Source organism: Corythoichthys intestinalis, chromosome 11, assembly GCF_030265065.1.
Source record: "Corythoichthys intestinalis isolate RoL2023-P3 chromosome 11, ASM3026506v1, whole genome shotgun sequence".
Taxonomy (NCBI): Eukaryota; Metazoa; Chordata; class Actinopteri; order Syngnathiformes; family Syngnathidae; genus Corythoichthys; species Corythoichthys intestinalis.
This window is the reverse complement of record NC_080405.1, coordinates 17,942,624-17,967,594: the sequence shown is the minus strand read 5'-3', so window position 1 is coordinate 17,967,594 and position 24,971 is coordinate 17,942,624. Positions and strand designations below refer to the sequence as shown.

Here is a 24,971-nt window from a genome sequence, read left to right as displayed (position 1 = left end):
TGGATGTTTGTGAATCGTTCTCGAATCTTCCACGGCCGAATCGCGAATAATCTAAGAATCGGAAATTTTGCACACCTCTACTAATAGCAGCTTAATTCTTTAGAATTCATTCGACCTTCCCTGGCCTGCCTCACCAGCACCTCTTTTAAGACACCATGTACATTCACTCTTATTTTGGAGAGGAAACAGCGGTGGAGGATGGGACAGACTATGGGACAGTAGTGCCCAGTATAGCCTCAATACGTATGCGCTTCGATTTTTATACAAGACATTGCACTGCTCACCCCCACAGTTCAGGGTCAATGATTACCAGTTGGGGACCTGAAAACAATGATAATAGGGTGGCAGGTAGGTCATATTGCTTGGCTCTTGGGGCCAGGCCTACTATCCATCTGGGCGGATGACTGTGCGGGATGGTGGACTCCCTTACTCCCGAATGGCCCCCTTCACCTTTTAGTTTCTGTCATTGCATCCTGATTTGTCTTTCCTCTGACGATGGTTGACATGCGGCTCGCACCTGCTGGATAGGGGCTGTTCTCATGTGGTGGGAATCCCCTTGGCGCTTCTTGTGTGCTGGCCTCTTGCGCTCTTGCGGGGCCACATTTGTCTTACTGGCCTTGAGTTTAACACATATTCTAGATGAACACATTGGTCTACAGAGGTGGTTGGCAACGTGTTAAATTTACTCCGGTACATCTACTTGAGTAACTTTTAAAAAATGCACTTCTAAGAGTTGTTTTACTAAGCTATACGTTTTACTTCTACTTGAGTAGACTTTGATAGAATAGAATAGAATAGAATAGAATAGAATAGAATAGAATAGAATAGAATAGAATAGTCTGATACTTTGGGCTACATGAGTCTTTAAATTTTTCCTCTGTAATCTACATATTAGATTTTACTTTTTTTTATGCCAGAGGCAACAACAGTTGTGCTACCACTTTCACCAATGAGACATCGCAACAATAATCACATGACTCTATCATACCAATCAGACTCAAGCTTGCCGTTCTATGATCACGCAGGCCTCTTCAATCATGTGGCGTCTTTAAAGCACGGTAAAAAAATTATGTATTTGACATACAGCGCTGCAATTAACATAACTCAAAAGCGCAGATTTTAACCTCTCTCTCAGTTCTTATTTGGCAACGATTGACCACGAAAAACCAGAGATATGATCCTTTTAGTTTCATATTATAAAATATGTTTTGTCCAATTAAGGGCACTCATGCACTTTGAATGAATGAGGCTTCATTTCTGTACTTTTTTTTCTCTCGCCAGAATTAAATTATTCTTTTAGGTATTTCTTTGATTTAATGTGGGTATGTAGAATATTATAAAGTTCTTCTTCAAAGTATAATAATAACAGTTCATATACATAACTTTGCTGTAAAAAAAAAAAAAAAAATCAAAACATCGTAAGCAGTTACTCACAATGTTGTTACTCATTACTAGAGTGCTCTTTTCACCAAATACTTTTTTTTTTTGTACATTTTTTAACCACTTGTTTTTATAGTTTTTCAAAACCCAACACACTTACTCCCAGTGTCTTTAAATGACAAACACACATGAATACTTTTACTTATACTTGAGTGTTATTATTTAGTATTATTTTGAAGTAACATTACTCTTACTTGAGTAACATTTTTGGCTACTCTACCCACCTCTGTCCGTCTACCACTCTACAATATTTTAGTATTCGTCATAATGGTTGTACTTGGTGAGCTAACTGTTGTTTTTTTTAAATGGTACTTGGTGTAAAAAGTTAAAGAGCCACTGTTTTAATAACCTATGTGAACTTATTCAATAGTTATTTTTTCCTTCATCCTCTCCCAAAGCTCTGTTGGATGTCAACCTGGCTGGCAACGACTGCTTGATAGCTGGAGACTTGTGTTCAAGCGATGACACCTGCAGCCCCCGCCTGCGCACGCTACGCCAATGCGTGGCGGGAAATGGCAGCATGAAGCTGGGCCCTGGGGCCAGAAGCCAATGCGCCAATGCGGTGTCTGCCCTGCTGTCCAGCCCTTTGCATGGCTGCCAGTGTAAACGGGGCATGAAGAAGGAGAAAAACTGTCTGAGCATCTATTGGAGCCTTCATCAGTCAATCATTCATGGTTAGTAGCTAATGTATTTAGGTTTGTTTCTAAATATTTTAACAAAACCACTTCAACATCCCGACAGAGTTGGCGTACCCTTACTCCTTTCCACAATAATTACTGCCAGAACTAGAAAGAGGCTTTATAGGCAAAAATGTTCATCAGTTTGTGAATACCTGTTCTACATTGACAATATAGTTAAAAAAAAAAAAAAAAGTTTGCACATCCTGAATTGTTATCATGTGCAATCATTTAAAGTCATTGCAGCAAAATTACAGCTTTAAACCACTTCCTCCCTCAGGACTCAACTTGGTGGAGAGTTATCCTTATGAGACTGTGCAGAGGGATTATGACTACGTCCGTTTGGCCTCTATCACAGCAGGCAAGTCTGCTGACCTTCATTAACTTTCATGTTTTTACTTTTGTACCCTTTGGGGTGCACTTGGATTTTCCCTGGCAGCTGGACGGCGGCGAAGAAAAGCCCGTTTTGTTCTGAGGACGGATACATTATTTCTCAGAAAAAAAAATCCTTCATCTGAAATGATATCTTTGTCACACTTTGTTTCTGTACAGCCAATAAACAAAAATGGGCACAACCTACTAAGGCGACAAAATGTCACAAACATATTTTCTTTATTTTTAAAAATGATCTTTATATGTCCAATGTCATACTTGTTTATTGTTTTAGAATCCTTAAATATCATTATAACGATGAATGAAAAACATTTTCATGTATCTTTTTATACAAAACCCACAATTTTGCCAAATATTATTCAGACTTTTATTATATTTACTATGAATTCTTATAGCTTAGAATTACAAAACTTTTTATTTGATAATATTTGGCGAGGACATTTCAACAATGCACAACAAAAAAATAAGCTAAAATTGATATTTATCCATAGACTTCATAATGATATTGACGCGACACATTCCCCAGACACTGCGCCACGCCTTCAAGTAGGGGGCCGTCCCACACTCCGCTTCAGTCGGTCGCAGTTATTCTCAAACACATGCAGCGATCCAACGCCGGATTTAGGTTGAAAAAGTACGAAAGCTGCACTGCATACAAAAAGGAAGGATTGTCTCAGGTGTGATTTGTTTGTAGATTCAAGGTAATTATTATATTTTTCGTACCATGCGTGCATTTTGAAACGTGAAAAAAAAATCAACGGGAGAAATTAATCGCTACGGTATTGGCGTCATAATTTGCAATATTTATGTAAAATAAATGCTAACTGCCCGGTTCTTTGCTCTTTTAACAAAGAATCAAGACTGTTTTACGCCAATATCTATAAAGAATTCAAGGATTTACACATTTATTCACAAGAATTTTCAATGTAAAAAGTTCTTTGTGGTGATAAGGCTGCACCACAGTGGCTTAAAGACTAGCAGCACATTCGACATATTTACGTAAAATAAATGCTAACTGCCTGTTTTTTCTGCTTTTAACCAAGAATCGAGACGTTTGTACGTCCATATCTATAAAGAATTCATGGATGTATGCATTTATTCTCAAGAATATTCAACGTACAAAACTCTTTGTTTGTGTTTCCACTCGGTCAGCTTTGACGGATATACGGCCCCTATTAATCGCAACCCCGGCCCCGTGTCCCGTCAATGTATTATGAAGTCTATGATTTTTCTTGACACTTTATACATTAAATGATGTATTGGTACTTTTATATGACCTGGTGAAAAAAACAAGTTTTACTTCTTTTGTTGAAGTGGCAGTTTAAAAAAAAAAAAATTAGTATAAATGAACAGTAGCTTTTATGTTTAACACACTGACGTATTTTCCTCCACTTATCAAGAACATAAGCTGCAGCTGTGGACAACAGTCTCACTAATAAGACTGCATTATTCCCATATCCTTGTAAACGTGGGTGATGTCAAGTCGCTATAATATGAACACCCGAGTGAAAGAATGGTGACAGACTACCATAGTTTTGTTTACATTATTTTCATTCCGTGTTCTCTTTAATCATTTGCTTGGAAGTCGAGTGAGTGCAGTATTAGAGATGCATCGGGGGATCTCATATTTACTTAGCCCGCTCGAAAGGGGCTAAGTGCTGATAGCTGTGTTGAGCCAACACACCCTCATGCACTGGACATCATTCTCCCCTTGAAGCAAGAGAGGTGCACGCTACCGAGCTATTTGCTTGTGTCAACACAACTTACAGTAATTCTATTTCAGTGAAAAAAAAAAGATTTTTTTTAAGTCACATCTCCGACGAAATTTTCAGCCACCATTATTTCATTGCATCTCTAGTTGTATTTGATATTGTTGTCAAGACTGTTCTGGAAATCCCAAAGCCTACATGTAAATAGTTCAGACCAATACACATACACTCGTGGTCAAACATTTTGCGACCTTTTCTCATCCTACTGAAAGGGGAAGTGTCTCAAAAAAACTAATTAAAGAAGATGGGGGCATTGGCGACATGGATATTATTTTTCCCCCTGACAGAATCTTCATAGAAATAGTAAAAACATAGTGTGACATCTTGACCTATGATCTTTATGGCTCTTGAGAATGAATTATTCAATTTCATGACTCCCTGCTTTTAATATTCAAATGAGTCCATCAATGAGAAAATCAGACCAAAAACGTTAAAGATAGGATATCAGTTTTTTCACTCTAAATCATTTAATTATTGGAGTAAAATCACACATTTAGATGTCAGTGTGTATTTGCTTAGCATATCGTGATGCACAGGCCTTTGCAAAAACTGCAAATTTAGCTGCTTCTGCAAAAATTGACTTAAATCACAGAATATTTACTAAGTGCCAAAAACATGTACTTAAAGGTCTCTCCTATTCTAAATACAGTATGTGTCACAAAATGTTGTAAATAATTTTCCTCTTATTAAAGACCGTAAGTAATGATATTAAACACACGTCCCACGCCAAAGACTTTTCAGTACAGTTAAAAAAAAAAAAAAAAAAAGGTTAATATTTTTTTCCCCATTTGTAATGTTCTTGTTACGGCTGAGACAAATCATACCTGTATGTAACCAATTACCGTACATATGGAGAATAACAGCTTGATTGAAACTCAGTATTCGATTGTTAAGTACAGTAGAAGCTTCGTTCAATTCGGATGTGGTCAGAACCATGAATGTTCTTATTAAGTGTTCCAAGGATAACTGATTAGACTACTCAACCTGAAAACTCTCCATTTCAATTTGCCTCATGGCAGAAGTGAATAACCCTACCTTTCGATGTCACTAATTATTGAAGTTGTCATTGATGTATTTCTTTAATTAGGTTGACAGCAGCCTATCATGGTTAAAACTGCAGCTTTTAGGAATAACTGGAGCAAGTCACTGTGTTGTACTGATTACTAGTGATGACATGGCTGTTGAAAAAAAAATTGAATCTTCATAAAAACAACCGTGTGTCCTTCTACTGGCTGGGGGCTACCCTCTATTGGCTAACTTGTCACCTACAAGAAACACAGGTGCCAATAAATCCATGCAATGTGCCCACATGCCCTCTACTGGCAAATTCCTAATCAACAGAGGCCTGTCCACTGCTGGCTAACTATAATTACGGAATTAATTAATCAGCCCCCATGCAAAAAAAAAAAAAAAATAAAACACTCTGAGGATCGATAAATATTGGCTCATGCTACATAGCTACCAAGTTTCAAGAAAATCCGTTCACGAATGGAGGAGAACTAGGACTTCAAAGTTAATGTTCACAAGAATAACAACAACAACCTTAGTGGTGACTCGACAGGTATTCAGCCTGTAAAAAATAGTGTGGTATCTAAGATACCCACACAACAGTAATCTAATTAGTCCCAACTATTGCAGTTTAATATTGATTGTATGTGAAACAGACATATGTTACACAGTCGACCCTTTTCATACGAGCACAATCCGTTACACATAACATGAATGTGCTCGTATCATGAATGTATTTTCGCGATGAAGAATAAGAATTAATTGAATGCTAGGTAATATGTGCAACACTTCCTATGACCCCCCCCCCCCCATATCACCCCTAATCTAGGGGTGTTAAACGATTAAAATTTTTAATCGAGTTAATCACAGCTTTAAAAAAATTAATCGTGATTAATCGCAATCCAAACCATCTCTAAAATATGCCATATTTTTCTGTAAATTATTGTTGGAATGGAAAGATAAGACACAAGACAGACATACAAATTCAACATACTTTACATAAGTACTGTATTTGTTTATCATAACAATAAATCCTCAAGATGGCATGACAATTATTAACATTCTGTTAAAGGGATCCACGGATCAAAAGACTTGCAGTTCTTAAAAGATAAATTTGAGTACAAGTTATAATAATTTTATATTAAGAAAGAGAACGTCACCTGCTCCGCCCAAATGCAGGGGACTTTAGGCAACCATGACTGTCAGTGGTGACTGCAAATGGTATACAGTATGTTCTGCGTTGTGTTCAATTAGGCATGTTAAGAAAAAGAAAGTCTCCTTCTCTGCCTGGGGACCAAATGTATGATGGGAAGTTGGGCAACCATGACTGTCAGTGGTGGCTGCTAATGGTATACAGTATGTTCTGCGTTGTGTGCAATTAGGCGTGTTAGGGAAAAGATTGTCTCCTGCTCCGCCCAAATGCATGCTGGAAAGTTGGGCAACCATGACTGTCAGTAGTGGCTGCAAATGATATATAATATGTTCTGGGTTGTGTTCAATTAAGTGAGTTAAGAAAAAGATGGTTTCTTGCTCCGCTCAAATGCATGATGAGAAGCTGGGGAACCATGACTGTTAGTAGTAGCTGCCAAAGGTTAAGCCAATAAAAGGTGCAGTTCAATGAACGCCTGTGTCCACACGCATTTCTCTGCCTTTTTGCTCTTAATGTGGGTCATTCCGTGTAAGCGTTAATTGCGTCAAATATTTTAACGTGATTAATTAAAAAAATTAATTACCGCCCATTAACGCCATAAATTTGACAGCTCTACCCCAAACGATAATTTAAGGCTAAATAATCTGAAAAAGAAAATTAAAGTATAAAAACAATACTATTTATGTACAAGCACTTACCATGTGCGCTGGAGTCTTCTAGCGACGTAGCAGAAGTGTGAGTCAGTCGAGCTTATATTCTTTATTAAGCTAATACACACACTCTGTTCATGTTTTATTATTGTTTTGCTTTCTGTCAATTCTCTTGTCACCACTGTCTTTGGTTGCCATTTTCCTGGGGACATGTTTGAGATTCATTTGTAAGCACAAAAGATTTGGATCTACTTCGATACAAAATAAGACGAGGATGAGCGGCATCTGTTGATGCGACATGCTTGTATGCCCTGTAGCGGGACGCTGAGACACAAGCGAAAAAGAGAACTCTTACGCACTCAGAGACATCAAATGAGAGAGGTTTTTTTCTGGCGTTCATTCGGTGAAAATTTGCTGCATAATGAGACTCATTTTCTCACCAAATGATGCTTTTATCGTGAAAAACTCGTAAGGTGAGGTGCTCGTATCATGAGGGTCCACTGTGCACCTTTTCCATTACACCCTTCTTCAAGCTGAGCTGTGAAAGAGTATTGTTATGAAAATGCTTGTTGTGTTGGATTGAATTGAAATTGACTGATATTCAGTTGGGATTAACTTTACAAAACATTTTATTCCGACCAAACTCTGCATCAATATCCATTGAATATGAAGTAACAAAATACATTTTGTCCTAACTTTTTTGTGTTCATAGATTCTGATGTTGGCATGGCAACTGTGAACCGCTGCTTGGATGCGGCCAAAGCTTGTAACGTGGACGACTTGTGCCAGAAGCTGCGCACAGAATATGTCTCGGCTTGCATCAAACCCACCACAAAATCAGGCCTGTGCAACAAAATGAAATGCAACAAAGCCCTGCGCAGGTTCTTTGACCGTGTCCCTGCCGACCATACGCATGAGCTTCTCTTTTGCCCCTGCACGGACACAGCCTGTGCGGAACGTCGCAGGCAGACCATCGTTCCCAGTTGCTCCTATGAAAGTGTGGAAAAGCCCAGCTGCATTACGCAGAGGAGGATCTGCGAGGCTGACTACGTTTGCAAGTTAGAACAAAAATTAATTAATCTTCGGGATATGTTTTTTTTTTTTTGTAATGCTTAAAAAAGATTGTTTCCATAAGAGGATCGTAGTACATGACAAGCACAACTATTTCTTCCACCATCCTTCTCTGCAATCAACTCATTCCTGAGGAGCAGATAGCAGCAACCTTATAACATCCAAAATCCAAACCACATTTTTGTTATCACAACTTGGTCCAGGTACCAGCTATAAATACATAGTAAATGGTTTTTGTTTAACTGGAAACATTGAGAAAATACAGTGTGCTAATCAATCTTCTACTGTGCTTAAAATTCATAACATCTGAATGTTGTACAAAAAGTCTTTTAAACAAACTGGAATTCAGAAACTGTAAACATTCCATTATCAACAACAAAGGGCATTATGGTTATGCCGCTATGCAAGGGTCCTGGCTTTTTGGTGTTGAGGTTGGAGTGTATTTTTCCAACTAGAAGAAGTGAGAAGTGTGAAATCTGTAGTGTAGCCAGACAGAGGACCTTTATGACAGGTGACACCTAAGCCTGTCGCAATATGCAATAATTCCATTTATCGCACGATAAATAAAAATGAAGGCGGTAATTTTTCCGCTGTGATTTATCGCCTCGCGCACACGTGCTTGCGCATGTGCGGCAGATGTTCTGTTAAAAGTTAGGATTCCTTGTTACCAACTACGCAAAATACATCTTCGTTCCAGGTCCGGCAAAACATAGCGCCGTAGCCAATCCGTTCCCATTATAACCTATTGTTATCCAACGTATACCGGTCGCCTTAGTGCTCTAGATTGACTGCGGACCATCTCCGGCGTGCCGGAGCCCGCCGAATGGTTTAGGCGCTTTTCTATATTTGCTGGAGACACATCCGTCAAAATGGGCGGATCCAGGGCTGGAGTCAACAGCCCAGTGTCTTATTAACGGGTTAAACACCAGCGAACATGGACGAAGAACGTTTCATCATGGAGGTGGAAAGTCACAAAGTGATTTATGATGTAGCAGATCATTATTATGGGGACAGCATTAAAAAGGAAGCTGCAAGGTGTCCTATTAAGTGTGTTTCTCTGGCAATGATATCAAACACACGACGTGCTGACAACTTTTGTTTTAATTAACACACGGCAGTAACAACACTTCATCGTCTCTTTCTCACTCCCGCATCACATGCAAAAAACAACATCACTGTTGTGTGCGCTTCAGGATATTTACAACCAAGTCCGCCAAAACATTGTTACCGACTTGGCTGCTACGAACAACCTTGCTTTGACAACAGACAGCTGAATAGACATGATGAACAATGAGTAGCAAATTAAGAGCGCTGTGCTTCAAACCCGTCCTGATTATGAAAGTCGATTGTCATATGCTGGTGTTGTGTAGTAATGAGCAGACGTGACTTCTGTGGCGTTTGCTAACTTTTTTAATGCGTGCACACACTAGATATAATGAAATCGCAAACTAGATTTTGTACGTCCCATGCCATTGGCGACGTGAGCCCAGAGTGATTATGGGACACGTAGTCCATATACTACATCGATGAATTATAAACAGCCATGACTGAATGGAAGTTAAGCAGGCCAAATCAATCCATATCAGTGACTATAGATAATGCTGCAAATTTTGTTAATTCAATACGTGGCACAGATGGATTCGGACCACAAATAGGATGTTTTGCTCATGTAGTATACCTAGCTGCTGTAGCAATCAACAGTGTGCCTGCCTCACTTTACAAACAGTAAAGATAGTTCTCAGCACTTTTTTACAAAATTTGTCAGTAAGCACATAAATAATATGCACTAAAATGCATGTTTATATGATGGCAATTTAATTTTTGCCCGTTAGCAAAAAAACGAAACTGAAACAAAAAATACAATTGTTATTTTTATTGTTTTTTCCCACTGCATTAAATGTTTTGAATCGAATAAAAAATCGTGTCCCCCTTATCGAAAATCGGACCGGACCGTGACTTAACTGTATCGTTGCATCCCTATGGAACACCATAGCAGAAGCTATGAGGGGAAAAGTTTTCATTTGCCTAAATGCTTAAGTTATTAAGTGCAATTTTTTTTTTTTTTCTAAAAAAACATAACATAGCACAAATTCGGGTCCACTTTGCAGTAAATTGGGGGCTTAGAGGGACATCATCATCGAAATCAATATTTCAAGCCCCCCAATTTACTGCAAAATGGGCCCGAATTTGTGTTATGCTCGTGCTAGTTATTAGGACATCCCTCTGTTATTGAAAGAGTTGGTACGCTCCATTAGCCGCGGTAGCTAAACTGAGGAAAACCTACGAGTGACGTCACCACTCGAAATTAATATCTCTATAAAAGCATAATACTATATCAACAAAACCATTGCAGCACAAACGATTGACATAATTTTTATACAAATTTGCGTCTGATGGGGGGTGGAGGGCAACTTCATGGAGCTCCGTATAGATGGTCACAAAGCACGTATAAAGTGTCGTCCTTTTTTTTTTTTTTTTTTTTTTTTTCAAACTTCCGGGTCATCCACTTGCTGTTGTGTTACGTGGTTTTGCTGCTGTGCTGTGAGCCGTTTGCTGTTGTGCTACGAGCTATTTTCTGTTGTGTTGTGGCAGTTGGGATTCGGGCTTTTGCCAATTTGCAATCGCGGTTTAGGAATTGGGGATCGTGTTGTGGCAGTTTGCATTCGTGCTTCGAGCCATTTGCTGTCGTGCTGTGGCAATTGGGGTACGTGCTTTTGCCAATTTGCAATCGCGCTTTAGGAATTGGGGATCGTGTTGTGGCAGTTTGCATTTGTGCTTTTTTCTTTTGCAAAGCGTTTACAATTGGGGTTCGTGCTTTTCTTCTATTTGCAAAGTGTTTGGACTTTGCATTTCGCCTGACACCTCTCGGCCACCGTACCTTTGGACGTGTGAAGCTTGTGTGATCAATCCTGCGATGGTGAGACACAAAGATAATTGGCTGTGTTGTCAGTAACGCGTTACTGTAATCTGATTACTTTCTTTCAGTAACGAGCAATCTAACGCGTTCATTTTCCCAAGCCAGTAATCTGATTAAAGTTAGTTTCCTCACTGCCTGTACGTTACGATTTTGTTGTTGCCTAATATTGTAAGTAGAATGAAGAATACTGTAGTCATGTACGAAGAGCATTTGAATAAAAAATATTGCTCGAGTTTGGGAGTGACATCACATCTCACATTTTCTCATCGGGAAAAAAAAATGGGTCACGTGTATTACCATGCGAGCTCTGTCTGCCACGGCGGTCAACAACATAGCCTCGCTGCCTCGTCAGAATGCTATCAGTTCACTGGAAATACAGCCATTACTTCACATTTCTGTCCAGTAAAGATGACAAAAATATCTCTGTGTGTTGCAAACTATGCGCTCAAAAAGACTGTCGACCTCTAAAAACTCGACATCCAATTCAAGAAACCCTTGGAATTACAGCACAAGCGACAAAACTCGAAACAAAGCCTACAGGTGACGAGACAGCCAGCACTTCTCCAGTTTTTAACCAGTCTTTACGTACATTTTATAGTTACAGTTTGTAACCATAGGCGGAATTTTACTTTAGTGGGCCTGGGGGCAAAACATGTTGATGACTCTGACACAAAAGTCAAAAGTTTGGACACACCTCATCATTTTTGCATTTTATATATTTTTATTACTATTGTAAATTCTCACTGAAGACATCAAAACTATTAACGAACATGTGAAATGGCAAAAAAAAGTGAAATAACTGAAAACAGGTTTTATATTCTACATTCTTCAAAGTATCCACCTTTGAGGTGTCTCCAGAATTTTGGCCTATAGTGTATATATATGTATACACATTTGACACTGTTCGTGTTCACTCAACTGTTTGAGCTCAGTTGTTGTTGGTAGCGTTTAAAAGCTTATTGGCGTTTAAGCTTAATTCTACATATCCATCTTGCCGCCTCAGGTGTAGTTTTGGCTAAGCAAAGCAAAGGATAGTCTCTAAGGTGCTAGTCACATGATCTGTTGGAAAAATGATTTTGAACCATTACGAAATATGTTGTAGGATTGTTGTTCATTTCATTAATTTTTGTTGGTTGTTTTATTGTTTTAAAAATTTTATAGACAACATTTTAACGGCTAGGTCTTTATTTTAAAGGGGAAGTTCAGAATTGTTTACATTAGGCCTAATCTTGGAGTCAGCGGCGGTTTAATTAGTTGTTGGAGTGGATTTGAACAAATTCCATTCAGTTTGTCAGTTATTTTTTTAGTTTCAGGCTCCGGAGTGGCTAAGCTAGCGGGAGTCAATGGTGGTTGAAATCAACTCCATCGACTAATTAAACCCCCACTAACTCAAAGATTGAGCCTTATGTGAAAAATTCAATTACATGCGATGACATTTTTCTGTTGTCATTTTTGTTGAGGCACCGAAAGGAGAAAAACTGGTAAAAAGTAACTGATAAGTTACTTTTAAAGTAACTTAGTTACTTTGATATCAAAGTAATCAGTAAAATAACTAGATTACTTTTTTGAGGTGTAATCAGTAATTAAATTACTTTTTTAAGTAATCCGTGACAACACTGATGATTGGAATGAGGCACATGTGCACACCTTCAGATGGGGTTCAAGGTGTCTAATAGGTCAAGTGTAACTACTACTTTGTACATAATCTGATAACCATGGCAATAGTCTTGGTCGTTACTTTTTTTGGCCAGTATACATGTTTTTAGTCCAACCATTTTAATACAAATCTGGCTGACGCAATTCGTCCTTAGTGGTCAGCGAGGAATCTATTAAGAGATGGATAGGAATCACAGCAGGCAGCAATCTCCAGAAGGGCAGTGAGTGTGATGGTTGTGTATGCGTTCTGGCTGCCATTCTAAGGAAACTATGTAGCTGTACATTGCTTTGATCAGCATGAAGCCTTTTCAACCCATTAAACCTGTTTCTAATCTGTTTTTAATGTACTAATCCTCCAAGCTCAGTCACAAATTGGTGTCAGGATTCCAGGTCTGCGCCAGAAAAAAATTCAGACAGGTGGCATGTATGATTAACTTTCAGATATATACAGAGAATTGAGTAAGAGCATGGTGTCTGATGTGGGACCATCACAGTATCTGTACACTTAATTTTTTGGGTTTTTTTCCCCCTTAAAAACTGAATAAACAGCTATTCAGTCAACCAACTGTCCCATTGTTTTACCTCCAAGCCCAACCCAACCTCCATCATTGCTTTGAACACCCCTGAGAGCCTCTTGGAATAGCACATTAAATATTAAACACAGATAAAGAGCCAGATGGATCAGAGTTATCGTTCATTGCAATCTCTGGTCATAGTCATTATTTTTCCAAGGCACCATTACACTCAGCGGGTTTTACTAATGATTCCAGGTCTACAGGGTTGGTGGGGAAATATATTTTTTCTTTTTTTCCCACATACACATTATCGTCCATTGTGTTCTGCCTTACTATTAAGCTTGAGAACGATAAACCGATACGACCGGATATCCGGTTTTACAGGTGAGAGATACAGCTGTATCGATAGTAAAGTTACCATTCGACAGTAATTAGCCATTAAATATTCAATGAACCGACAGTAGAGACAGAATTCGGCTATTGCGGGCACTAGAATCGGCTTCTAATGCCTAGTTCAATGCATTGCTTAAAATGATAATAATTTAGCTTTTCCCTCACATGCTGCGCTTGTGTCATTCACCACACAGCGCACTTAGATTGAGACCGCACACATGGTATAATATGGACAAGCCCAACTCACGGTCGTGGTTGCCTCAACTTCCAATGCATTTCGGCAGACCCGCTACTAGTCGCCGTGATTACCCGATCGTCACGGGCGTGTCATAACAACGCGAGAGCTAACAAAACCACTGTAACACACGCTCCGTAGGGTTTTCCAAAACGAAACTAGTAGTGGCAACGAAGCAACATGCTAAAACAATGGACAGTTTGAGCACCGACGCCAGCGACGTCCAGCGATTGATTTTCAACGCACCCAGGAAAACAAAAGTCGGACTTTGAAGTGAGGAAGGCAGCAAGATCTGTCCGCATGGGACAGAGCTAGTGTGAAGTGTGGAGCGGTACAGAGATCGTGAGTTTTTAACCCTGAAAAATAACTCACTACAGTGTTGGAAAGGGCAGCACGACCCTCTGGAAATTTTTTTCCACGAAACACAGTCTACTTAAACATGAACATGTGGATTAGTTGATCTTCCTCAAGAAAAAAAATCTGCCCTTCAAAAAATATATGGACAGTGATGAGGAGTAAAAAATGTGGAAACACAGGCATAAGTGAAAGACTTTGCAGTGTATAAGGTTAAAGTAATGATTATTGACTAGTGATGCACGATAATACATTTTTCAACCGATATCGATAACCGATAATTTCCTGACCCTTCCACCCGATAACCGATAATGTCACGCCGATAATTCTATTCAAATATGTATGGAAAATTTTAACGTATCCAAAGACCAAATGTTACTGTTCAAAAATGTAATTTAGTGCTATTTTTTAGTAGTAAATTCCAACAGCTAAACAATGGCAATGACATTGTGTAATGGTAAGCTTTTGGCAACAATTACTTAGAGAGTAAACACCCAAGATGCACAAAAATGCCTTTAAAAGTAAGCCATTCCTAACATACATCACATTACTACACTGCAAAAACACCTCCTTAAAACTAGCAGAATTGGACAAAACTGTTGATTGCGCACATTTGGAGGCGAAAGCAAGTATATAATTATCGGATTGCATTATCGGTAGAATTTCTTTTTATCTGGATTATCTGTGTGACGTCATAATTGCCATTATCGGCCGATAATTATCGGTGACCGATATTATCGTGCATCTCTATTATTGACCTGTCCGTCTAAAATGCCATATTTTTATTCCCCCAATTATACCAGTGGTAAAGCATAATTTATTATTTATTTATGATAGCATTGTGGGTTTAATTCTTTTTTTTTTTCTAGACCTGCTGCATATAATTAATATTTTTTGTTTGTAAGATGTTTACGTTAAAAGTTTGCACTTAAATTACTTACCTCTTGTGTTCAAAACACCAGGAAATACAGTAATTGAATTATTGCACTTCATTATTGTCTGTCACTGGAGTTTTATTATCAATCCCATCCAACAAAATGACGGTCATATAGTAAGCCTTATTTTTTTTTTTCATAAAAAAATAAAACATAACATTGGTATGAAATGTTGTTTAATTTTGCTATTAGAAATGTGGTCTTTTTTTATGTTTAAAATACTGTACGAACACACACAACAAATGTTTACTATCGTATCGTTTTCACTCTGTATCAAGCCGTATCGTTCTTAAACTGTATCGAATCGTATCGAATCGCTCGGCCATAAAAATGTATTGTTTTTTAATCAGATCGTAACCTGTGTATCTAGATAAATATCGAATCGGCTTTATGCCAGAGATTCCCAACCCTACTTACTATGTAAACCAATAGTATTTTTGTTACATATATTTTTTAAATGTGGGTGGGATAAGTTAAATGACAGCATAGTGGGAACTGGTAAGGGGGAAAAACAGCTAAATACAATGATTTATCTTGTTTTTCCTAAGCAAAATCATTCTCTTTTCTCTAGGTCTCGTCTGGCACAATTTCACTATGACTGCGAACCCTCTGAAGTGTCTACTAGTGGTTGCAAGCAAAGAAACTATGGTGCCTGCCTCCTCGCCTACACAGGACTCATAGGTAAGTGTATGTAACTTACAGTGGAGTAGGAGGAACAGATGGAAGGATGGGACAAAGATGCAAAGGCTGTATAAATACCTATGACAACAACATATGTTGTGTGAGAGTACGGCGGGGAGATTTGTGCAGCTACGGGAAGGTGAGAGCTATTTCTGTTGATAATGAGTAAGCAACAGAAGTAAATGACTCCTCAAAAATGTTTTACACAAACAACATCCAGACAGCAGCATGACAGGTGTGCTTATTGAATTAAACTAGCCTTTTTTGATTTTGTAACACTTTCGAAAGAAAATAAAGAGCCATCAGTTTCTCCACACATCACAGAGAGGAGAAAGAATAACTTCATGCACTCGGTGCCCCACATCACAAACACACACTTGGCTTGTATTTATTTATTAAAGCACCCAAAATTCCACCTCCACTGTGTTGCCACAAAAAATATATATATCTAATGGCTGGAGACTTGTGTGACCTGAGCGTGAAAAAGCAGGAGTGCAAAGCTGAATTGTCAAAGCTTGTGCATGAAGTGGGTGTTTTGGAATGCGAACAAAAATAAAAGCTGTACAGGCAGCAAACATAACGCAGGCTGACCTAGCTGCCGTTTCTCAACAGGAAGCACAATCACACCCAACTACATCGACAACACCACATCTAGTGTGGCGCCGTGGTGCTCCTGCTCGGCCAGCGGCAACCAGAGACAAGAATGCGAAGATTTTCTGGGCTTCTTCACAGACAACATCTGTCTGCGTGAGTGGCACTTTGTACACTACTCATGTTGCTTGGGAAACAGGTTTTATGATAAAAGTCCTTGTTAAACCAGCGCAACTTTTGAGTGATTTTGTATCAGTTTCCCTTTTAACTCAGATTACTTTTGAATGATTAAATATAATTATACAGTTATAAATTCAAAACTGTATAACCCAATTACTCTCAGCAGGTTGGTTCTGATGTCATTTTTGAAAAGAATCTATTTGACAAATTGGCAAAAGTCTAACAGGCCATGTATTATTGCAGTTAACGGCTGGTGGTGAATGTAAAACCTTTCCTCGAATTAGAAATATGATGTTTACTCACCAAAGTGAGTTAAATTAATAATGTGTGCCATGATGTGTCCAGACTAGATGACACAGAAAAACAGGCACTGTTGTGATAAGATAGAGCCCACAGGAGGCTGTGGAGTGGACAGATGTTTGCCAGCATGCTTAGACACAAGTGCATTTTAATCAAACATCCCCCGCGTTTCTTTGCTTTAGACATGATTAAATATACTCTGTATCTCACTGTTTCTTTTAATTACTGTATGTATTCATCTATTTTTCACCCGTTCAACATCAGCCCTTGGACTGTCACTAATAATACATGTATGATTTGATGGTGAGATTGAATATCAGATTTGCCAGTCCATCCGGACAAATGTTAGTTTTTTCTCATGAAACATTATATTTGCTTGAGTGTGCAATTCATGAGATTTTCTAAACTATATCCTAATCATGTGAAGAAATATTAGATGTCCAAGGATTCAACCTCATTTTTGTCATTATCATAATTTTTATCATTATTATTATTATTTTAGTATTTATAATCATACCATACTATCTGCACAGGTGTAAAATCTATCGGCCTCTTTGGCACATCTTTAGTAAAGATGACTTCAGCTGAATTAAATTAGTGCTGCCCATACCTTATGTCTTAGATGTGTACTATACTGTCTGTTGAGCCTTCTTGTTTCATGTCTTGCCTTGTTGTATCTAGTGCACACCATTAAATTTAGCCAGAGATCACATAGGGACCAACTGGTCAACACAATGGATAGTTATGGTCACACCAGCTTTGTTGGGGTTTGGCTAAAGATAGGACATATAGTCAGGTAGCCATTTTGGAAAATCAGATTGCCTCTTGATTTCAGTAAAAAGAGCACTCTCCAAAGGCTTGTGTATCAATCTTTCTCATTTGTTAAACACTGAATTGTAGTTCTTCATTTTGGTACTATACTATGGTAGCAGAGGTGGGTACAGTAGAATTTTTTTTAATTCAAGCATGAGTAGCGTTACTTTAAAATAATATTACTGAAGTAAAAGTAGTCACCCAAACAATTTTCTCATGTACAAGTAATGAAGTGTTTGGGTGTTTGGTGAAAACAATACTCAAGTAATGAGTAACATTTTGAGTAACTGCCTACAATGTTTTATATATTTATTTATTTTTTTAAAAAAACAACAATGGTATTTTTTTTTCTCAGCACAAAGTTATCTATATGAACTGTTATTATTACTATACTGTTCTATAACCTCATACATAACCACACTAAGCCCAAAAAATATGAGGAAAAAAAAATCATTGAATTTCAGCGAGAGAAAAAAAATCTACAGAAATGAAGCATTATTCGCTCAAAGAGCAGGAGTGCCCTCTAGTGGAGAAAACATTTCCTACTATGAAGCTAAAAGGATAATATCTTTGGTATTCTGTTGTCATTCGGTGCCAGATAAAAACTTGGGGAGAGATTAATATCCATGCTTTCGAGTCATGTTAATGGCGGCGCTCTGTGTCAAATATTTAATTTTTCCATGGTGTTTTAAAGATGTTACGTGATTGAACAGGCCACCGTGATCATAGAATGGCAAGCTTGAGTCTCATTGGTACAATGGAGTCGTGATAATTGTTGCGACGCCTCATAGTTACCGTTACCTCTGGTGTGCCTCAGGGCTCTGTCCTCGGGCCCCTATTTTTCATCATCTATCTCCTTCCCATTGGCAACATTTTCTGTAAATTCAACATCAACTTTCACTGTTACGCCGATGATACCCAGCTCTACTTCACTTCCGAACCCTCCTCATTTCTCCCGTCCACCTTTCTGACTGACTGTATCACTGAAATAAAAAAAATGGCTCACCCACAATTTCCTCAAACTCAACAGGAGTAAAACCGAGATGCTCCTCATCGGCTCCAAATCCAACATATCCAAAACACATAGCCATCACCTCACCACCGACAACTCCACTGTTTTACCCTCCCCCCACGTCAAGAGCCTGGGTGTCATCCTGAACAGTACACTTTCTTTCCTTTCTTTCATCAATAGCATTACCTGGATTGACCACTTCCACCATCTCATCAAAACCCGTGCCCCTTCATCCACCCAATCATTCCAGTCCTCCGCCAGCTTCATTGGCTGCCGATTTACTTTCGCATCCAGTTCAAAGTTCTCCTCCTCCTCACATTCAAGGCCATCCACAACCTCGTTCTGTCATACCTGTCCAACCTCCTCCATACTACAACTCCCTCCCGTGCCATCAGATCCTCTATCTCCATACACCTGTCTGTCTTGCCTGCTCGCCTCAGCACCATGGGGAGCAGAGAATTCAGTCGCTCTGATCCCCGGCTTTGGAATTCACTACCACCCGATATCAGGAAAACCGACTCACTCCCCATTTTTCAATCCAAACTCAAAACTCACCTGTTGCGACTCGCCTTTCCACAATAATCCCCATTTCTTTGTCTTTGAGTTTTCTGCTACTTATTTTTATATAACAGTTTTTATAATTGTTTTTACATCTCTTTAACAATTAAAATCTACCTTAAATGTTCTATACTTTATTGTATTTTCTTAAATGTGTTTAAATGTTTTTTAAATGATTGTACGGTGATTTTGACTGCCAGAAAGGCGCCTTCAAATAAAATATATTATGATTATTTTTAATATAATTGGTAAAACAGGTATAGCCAATTTTTATGTCTCTGGCAAAAAAAAAAAAAGTAAAATGTAATATGTAGAATAAAGAGTGAAAAATGTAGCGACTAGTGTAGCCCTTAGTAGCGGAGTAGGATTAGCCTTTCTTCTTCACTAATCTACTCAAGTAAAAGTGAAAAGTATGGCTTATTAAAACTTCTCTTTGAAGTACATTTTTCTCAAGAAGTTACTCAAGTAAATATAACGGAGTGTATGTAACATGTTATTACGCAGCTTTGTATAGTAGTGTAACAAGCATTTAAGATAAAATAACTGGAAAAGATTCAGGTGGAACGTAGTGCTAGCATTAGGGGCTGAAGTAGTCCAAATATTGCACTATATGTGTATTTTGTGACAGTGGAGTCAATGTTATCGGGAGAGTTTGATACAGTCCTGAGAAGCCTCTGTGTAGCAAATTTGCACAGGTTCTTTTTGTTACGAGGAATCTTGAAGCAGTGAAGATCATAAGTGCAAGAGAATTATCATACAGTATAAATTTAACACAAGGAACACAAGTCATACAGAGGTCAGGGGATGCCTTGACACAGACGTGTACATTGAGGGAGAAAAAACAATCAAAATATGTCATGTCGCAACCCTAATAATTTGTCAGAACGAGACAAATTAGACATTGTAAATGTTTTGCAACACAATGAGCAAGTAATTGCAGTATTCATTCACACCAATTAGCAGGTGCTGTTTAAGGAGCAATTTTGTCGCTACTTGTAACTTACATCTGCGAAAGACAATGTAATAGCTTAGCATGAATTCTCTGGGACACGTTTCTCCAAATCAGTTTCAATATACACTCACTAATTTGCACTCGTGAATGAGCAGAAAGGCTCGCTGAGTTCAACGTGGCAAATGAGAGCAGCTCTCTCGGGCCTGCTGCCTAGAAAAGATACAGAGAGAGTCTCTGAGTTGTTTGGCCATGTCAGAAGGTTCTATGAGTTAATGAGGCCGATGTGGAGATGCAGGTGCAGTGGGGCGGCTTAGAGAGAATACTGATGCTTTTTGCGTATTCTGTTGACCCACAGCCAGTAAAGTCAAAACTAAGGCCACATTCTTATGAATATTAGTCATTTAAAAACATTAAAAACATAAACACTTTACACCAAATAGATGCCAGGTGCAACATCAATTTAAGATAAATAATTGCCTGCCTCAAATAGGTGCCTCTATTTTCCCATCAGGAAAAGCAAACAGGTAGCCTAAATGCGCTAAAGCTTACACAGATATTAAATAGTATGATTTAACTTCTGAGCCAAGTGAACTGCTGAACTCATTTGCTGACTAGAACTGCAAAACCTATGTCAACACTTTCAGATGATTTAACGTGACTTCAATTTAAAGAGTTTTTAAAAAGTTTCCTGTGTGGTATTAAAAATAAACTTATTTCAGAGAAGGCATCTTTATACAATTACTAGCATCCGGTAGTAGGTGGTCGCCAAACAAAGTTGTCTGCATGTTCCTTCCACTTTGCCTTTGTTCTTGATATTTCACTGCAATTCTATCAGACGAAGGATTTAAACTTTTACATATAGTTTTAAACTCCAATTTTAGTAAGACAACACAACTGTGTGGGCAATGTTTTCAGGAATATGTTAACACTTTTTATCCCAAATACTAAGTAAACAAAAGTATCATTAAACTTTTACCAAATGAAATAAAATACAACAGCAGGACTTCCATTTTTGAGTTGCCTGTTAGACAGCTAGAATGACGTGGCTGAAGTTTTAATTAATGCTTAGGATCCTATTGTCTCTTGCATCAGGGAATGCCCTCCAGGCATTTGGAAGCGAATCTGACCAGCAGCCAACGGCGGGCCATTCTAACACCCTCAGCCCCGCCCTCCGCGGAAGAGAAAACAGGAGCAGCACTTCCTCGCCGGAAAACACAGTAACCAGGCGGAACATTCTAGATACAAAAATACCCACACAGGTGCGTGGTTCTCACTTTTTATTGGTGCCCGGTTGTTCCTCACTGTTGTGGTGTTCTGTAGGAACAGTGAACCCCTTGTATATTCGCACTAGGATTTGCTTTGGCACACTCTGAAGGAATTTAGGTACGAAGAAAACAATTTAAAGTGAGCTGAGGAACATGCCCTAGTCAACACCTGAAGATTAAAGAATCCCAAAAATTATACTTCGGGATTTAAACTATTCGCAGGAGGACTCAGTGCATATTATTGCAGGGGCTCTTCATATTGCGGGTCTTGTTACAGGTAGTACCCAGGTTACGACGTACCCAAATTACGTGATTTCGACTTTACGACCCTGGAGTCTCGTCCGCCGTTTTGTCGTCAGTTGTTTTGTTTTTTTTAAGTCACGTAAGAGTGTCTCATCCGCCACCTGTCAGTAGTGATGGTACTTACAGTGTATTATTTGTCATTTAATTTAGTTATTTATTAAATGTAAATGGTTGATCTCTAATTGCTATGCATATCTGGTATTTCAATATGCTACATGTGCGGCGGTCCACTTTCTTTTGTTGCACTCAGACTTGTGTCTGACACCACGCTAGCTCTACTTTCTGTTAGTTTCGTGTGTTGCTTTCAGATTGGGAACAGGGGGTGAGCGCGGGCTCAGCGATGCCACCTAAACAGAAAGCCCACAAACAGTTTGCTGAAGACATGTCAACAAAGCACATGGATTACTGGAACCAAGTCCTATGGTCTGATGAGACGGGCGGGCTTTCTTGCTTACCGTCTTCAGAAGAGGCTTCCTTCTGGGGTGACAGCCATGCACACCAATTTGATGTAGAGTCCGGCGTATGGTCTGAGCACTAACAGGCTGAACCCCCACCTCTTCAATCTCTGCAGCAATGCTGACAGCACTCCTGTAACGAGTCACATGACATTTTTGAGGGAAAATGACAAGCACTACTCAATTTGGACATTTAGGGATGTATGTAGTTTCTAAGGGGTGTACTCACTTTTGTTGCCAGGGGTTTGAATATTAATGGCTATATCTTGAGTTATTTTGAGGGGAAAATAAATTAACTCTATTATATAAGCTGCACACAGACTACTTTTCATTGTGTCAAAGTGTCATTTTTGTCAGTGTTGTCCCATGAAAAGATATACTTAAATATCTGCAGAAATGTGAGGGGTGTACTCACTTTTGTGATACACTGTACTTGCTTTTGGATAGTTATTTTTATATTTAGAGGTATTTGGGGGTGCTTAAAGGGTTAATTCCAATTTATGCGGAAATTCGGGTTACTTAGCCTGCATAGGAACGGCACTAGTTCGTAAACCGGGGACTACCTGTATATTGTATAATAATAAAATGGAAGTAGTGCAAAATGAAAATGTTCCATTAAAAAAAAAAAGCAACAACAAAGAAAAAAAAACGTAATGGAGTAGAGGCAATGTTTTAACTATCATTTTCAATATTATAATATTATAATACAATATATATTGCTATACTAAGTGCCATCCGTCGGTTGTTTAAAACAATTTCCACCTGTATATTAAACAAATTATCACCTATTAATGAGTCATCCTGGTGTCCACATCTGTGAGCACATTTGGAGATCTTCGTTTGACGTTCCACTGTAATTCAATCTGTGATCTGTTTTTGTCCCTCCCACCCTCAGGCGATGGGAAACGAACTCCTGGTGGGCCAAGTCACTTTATCGTCCAAAAGCCTCCCAAATGCAGCATCCCTTCATGGCCTCCTGCCTTCAACTGCTATCAGCCTTCTGTTGTTTCACTTTTTCAGTAGTGGATACTAAGGACTTTGGGAGTCTATTCCCTCTCCTGCCACCAAGTGGAAGGGAGGCAGTTCACAAATCGTGCAGCTAGTCCCTCCTCCTGCTTTTCTTGTACAGCAGTTCCGTTTCTATTTTGGTGTAGTTGGATCCTTAACGGAAGTCGATGTGTACAGTTGTACATACAATAGTTGTTGCTGTTATGGAGACCTGCCACAATTGAGCAAGACTGATTAAGCAACGTCTATATATATATATACTTTGTATGATATGAAGTTGAAGATAGAAACTAAAGCTCTTATTGTGAGTCAGTGTTTGAAGATCTGCTGGAACACAGAGTCCTTTAACAGCACTCTCCTCAAGTGACTGCGAGAGGCCCATTATTTCTAATCAATACGGAAAAAAAGGGGGAGGGGGACGTCCCGGAGAGACAATAGAGCAACATTTTACTCCGACGTGGTCGACAGATGCCCTGATTCTTCAGTGTCCTGCAGCAGCGTCCAGCAAAGAGTGCATAAGACAAAGCTTGACACCACAATCATGCTCTCCACCGTCGTTTGTCAAACTCTCACTTTATTTGTTAGCTCTGGAGCTACAGTATAAAACATGCCCTCACTCTTAAAAGGGGATTATCAGCCACATCCCAAAAGACAATTCCCTAAGACCTCTGGCTGCTATACAAAAAGTAATTGTGAGTGTAATAACCTTCTAGTTCTCATTGTGTGAGTGGGCACTGCAGGATTGAGCAAAGAGAAGTGTTAGACTTATTATGCTTTGCCATCATAAATACACATAAAGAGATTTAACAGATGTGAAATGGTTCCATTCAAGTATTTTCTGTTCTGGAAACGAATTTCTGCAAATAAACTTCTCAATTCCTCAGTTTTGTGTTCATCTTAAAGCAAATCTTTAATTCAATGGAACATGAAAAGACACAATCAAAACATGTTGCTGCAGAAAATATAAAGTCAGTTAATTAACAGCTGCCTGTATTTTATTAATTTTTTTTTTTTTTTTTTTAACGTAACACTTAACTCATGCAGGTGTAAGAAAAGCGTGTCATTTTAAATAAGTTAATTACAATAGATTAAGAAGGTGTTTTCAAGGTGTCATCAAGTCATTATTTTTAATGACTTTAAAATTAGTATACATGGCTGTGATATATGAAAACACACTTGGGGATAACTTTCTGATAATCTTTATAACAGAATGTATTTATGTTCAGCAGTGTTGTCATTAACGTGTTATTGTAATGTGATTACTTTCTTTCAGTAACGAGCAATCTTAACGCGTTCATTTTTCCAAACCAGTAATCTGATTAAAGTTAGTTTCCTTTGTGTCTGTGCAGTACTATTTTGTTATTGCCTCAAATTTTATGTAGAATATAGAATGTTATAGAATGAGTTTGGGAGTGACATCACGTCACGTTTTTTCATGGGAGGACAAACAAACAAAAAAAAAACTTGTCACGTGTATTACCATGCTGGTTAAGCGCTGAGAGTCTGCAGCCAAAACAATGTAGCCTAGTTACCTCATCAGGACGCGAACAATGAAAGAGGCAGGAGAGATACCACAAACGGATGCATTTGCTCACCGGAAATAAGGCCATTACTTCACGTTTCTGTCCAATGAAGATGACAAAAGTATATCCGTCCATTGCAAACTTTGCCGCCAAAAACTCCACATCCA

The 24,971-nt window shown here is 38.6% G+C and overlaps 1 protein-coding gene across 2 annotated transcripts in view; it reads left to right on the top strand.

The window, feature by feature from the left end:
* gfra4b (GDNF family receptor alpha 4b) overlaps positions 1–24,457 on the top strand; it is a 68,831-nt gene extending 44,374 nt beyond the window's left edge. For both annotated transcript variants that reach the window (XM_057851231.1, XM_057851232.1), the window contains exons 2-8: positions 1,839–2,114; positions 2,398–2,478; positions 7,800–8,145; positions 15,735–15,844; positions 16,457–16,591; positions 21,343–21,509; positions 23,169–24,457. In XM_057851231.1, the coding sequence (XP_057707214.1) occupies positions 1,839–2,114; positions 2,398–2,478; positions 7,800–8,145; positions 15,735–15,844; positions 16,457–16,591; positions 21,343–21,509; positions 23,169–23,306 (1,253 nt within the window). In that variant the 3' untranslated portion in view covers positions 23,307–24,457. The remainder of the gene's footprint in view (positions 1–1,838; positions 2,115–2,397; positions 2,479–7,799; positions 8,146–15,734; positions 15,845–16,456; positions 16,592–21,342; positions 21,510–23,168) is intronic.
* The last annotated feature ends 514 nt before the right edge of the window (positions 24,458–24,971 follow it).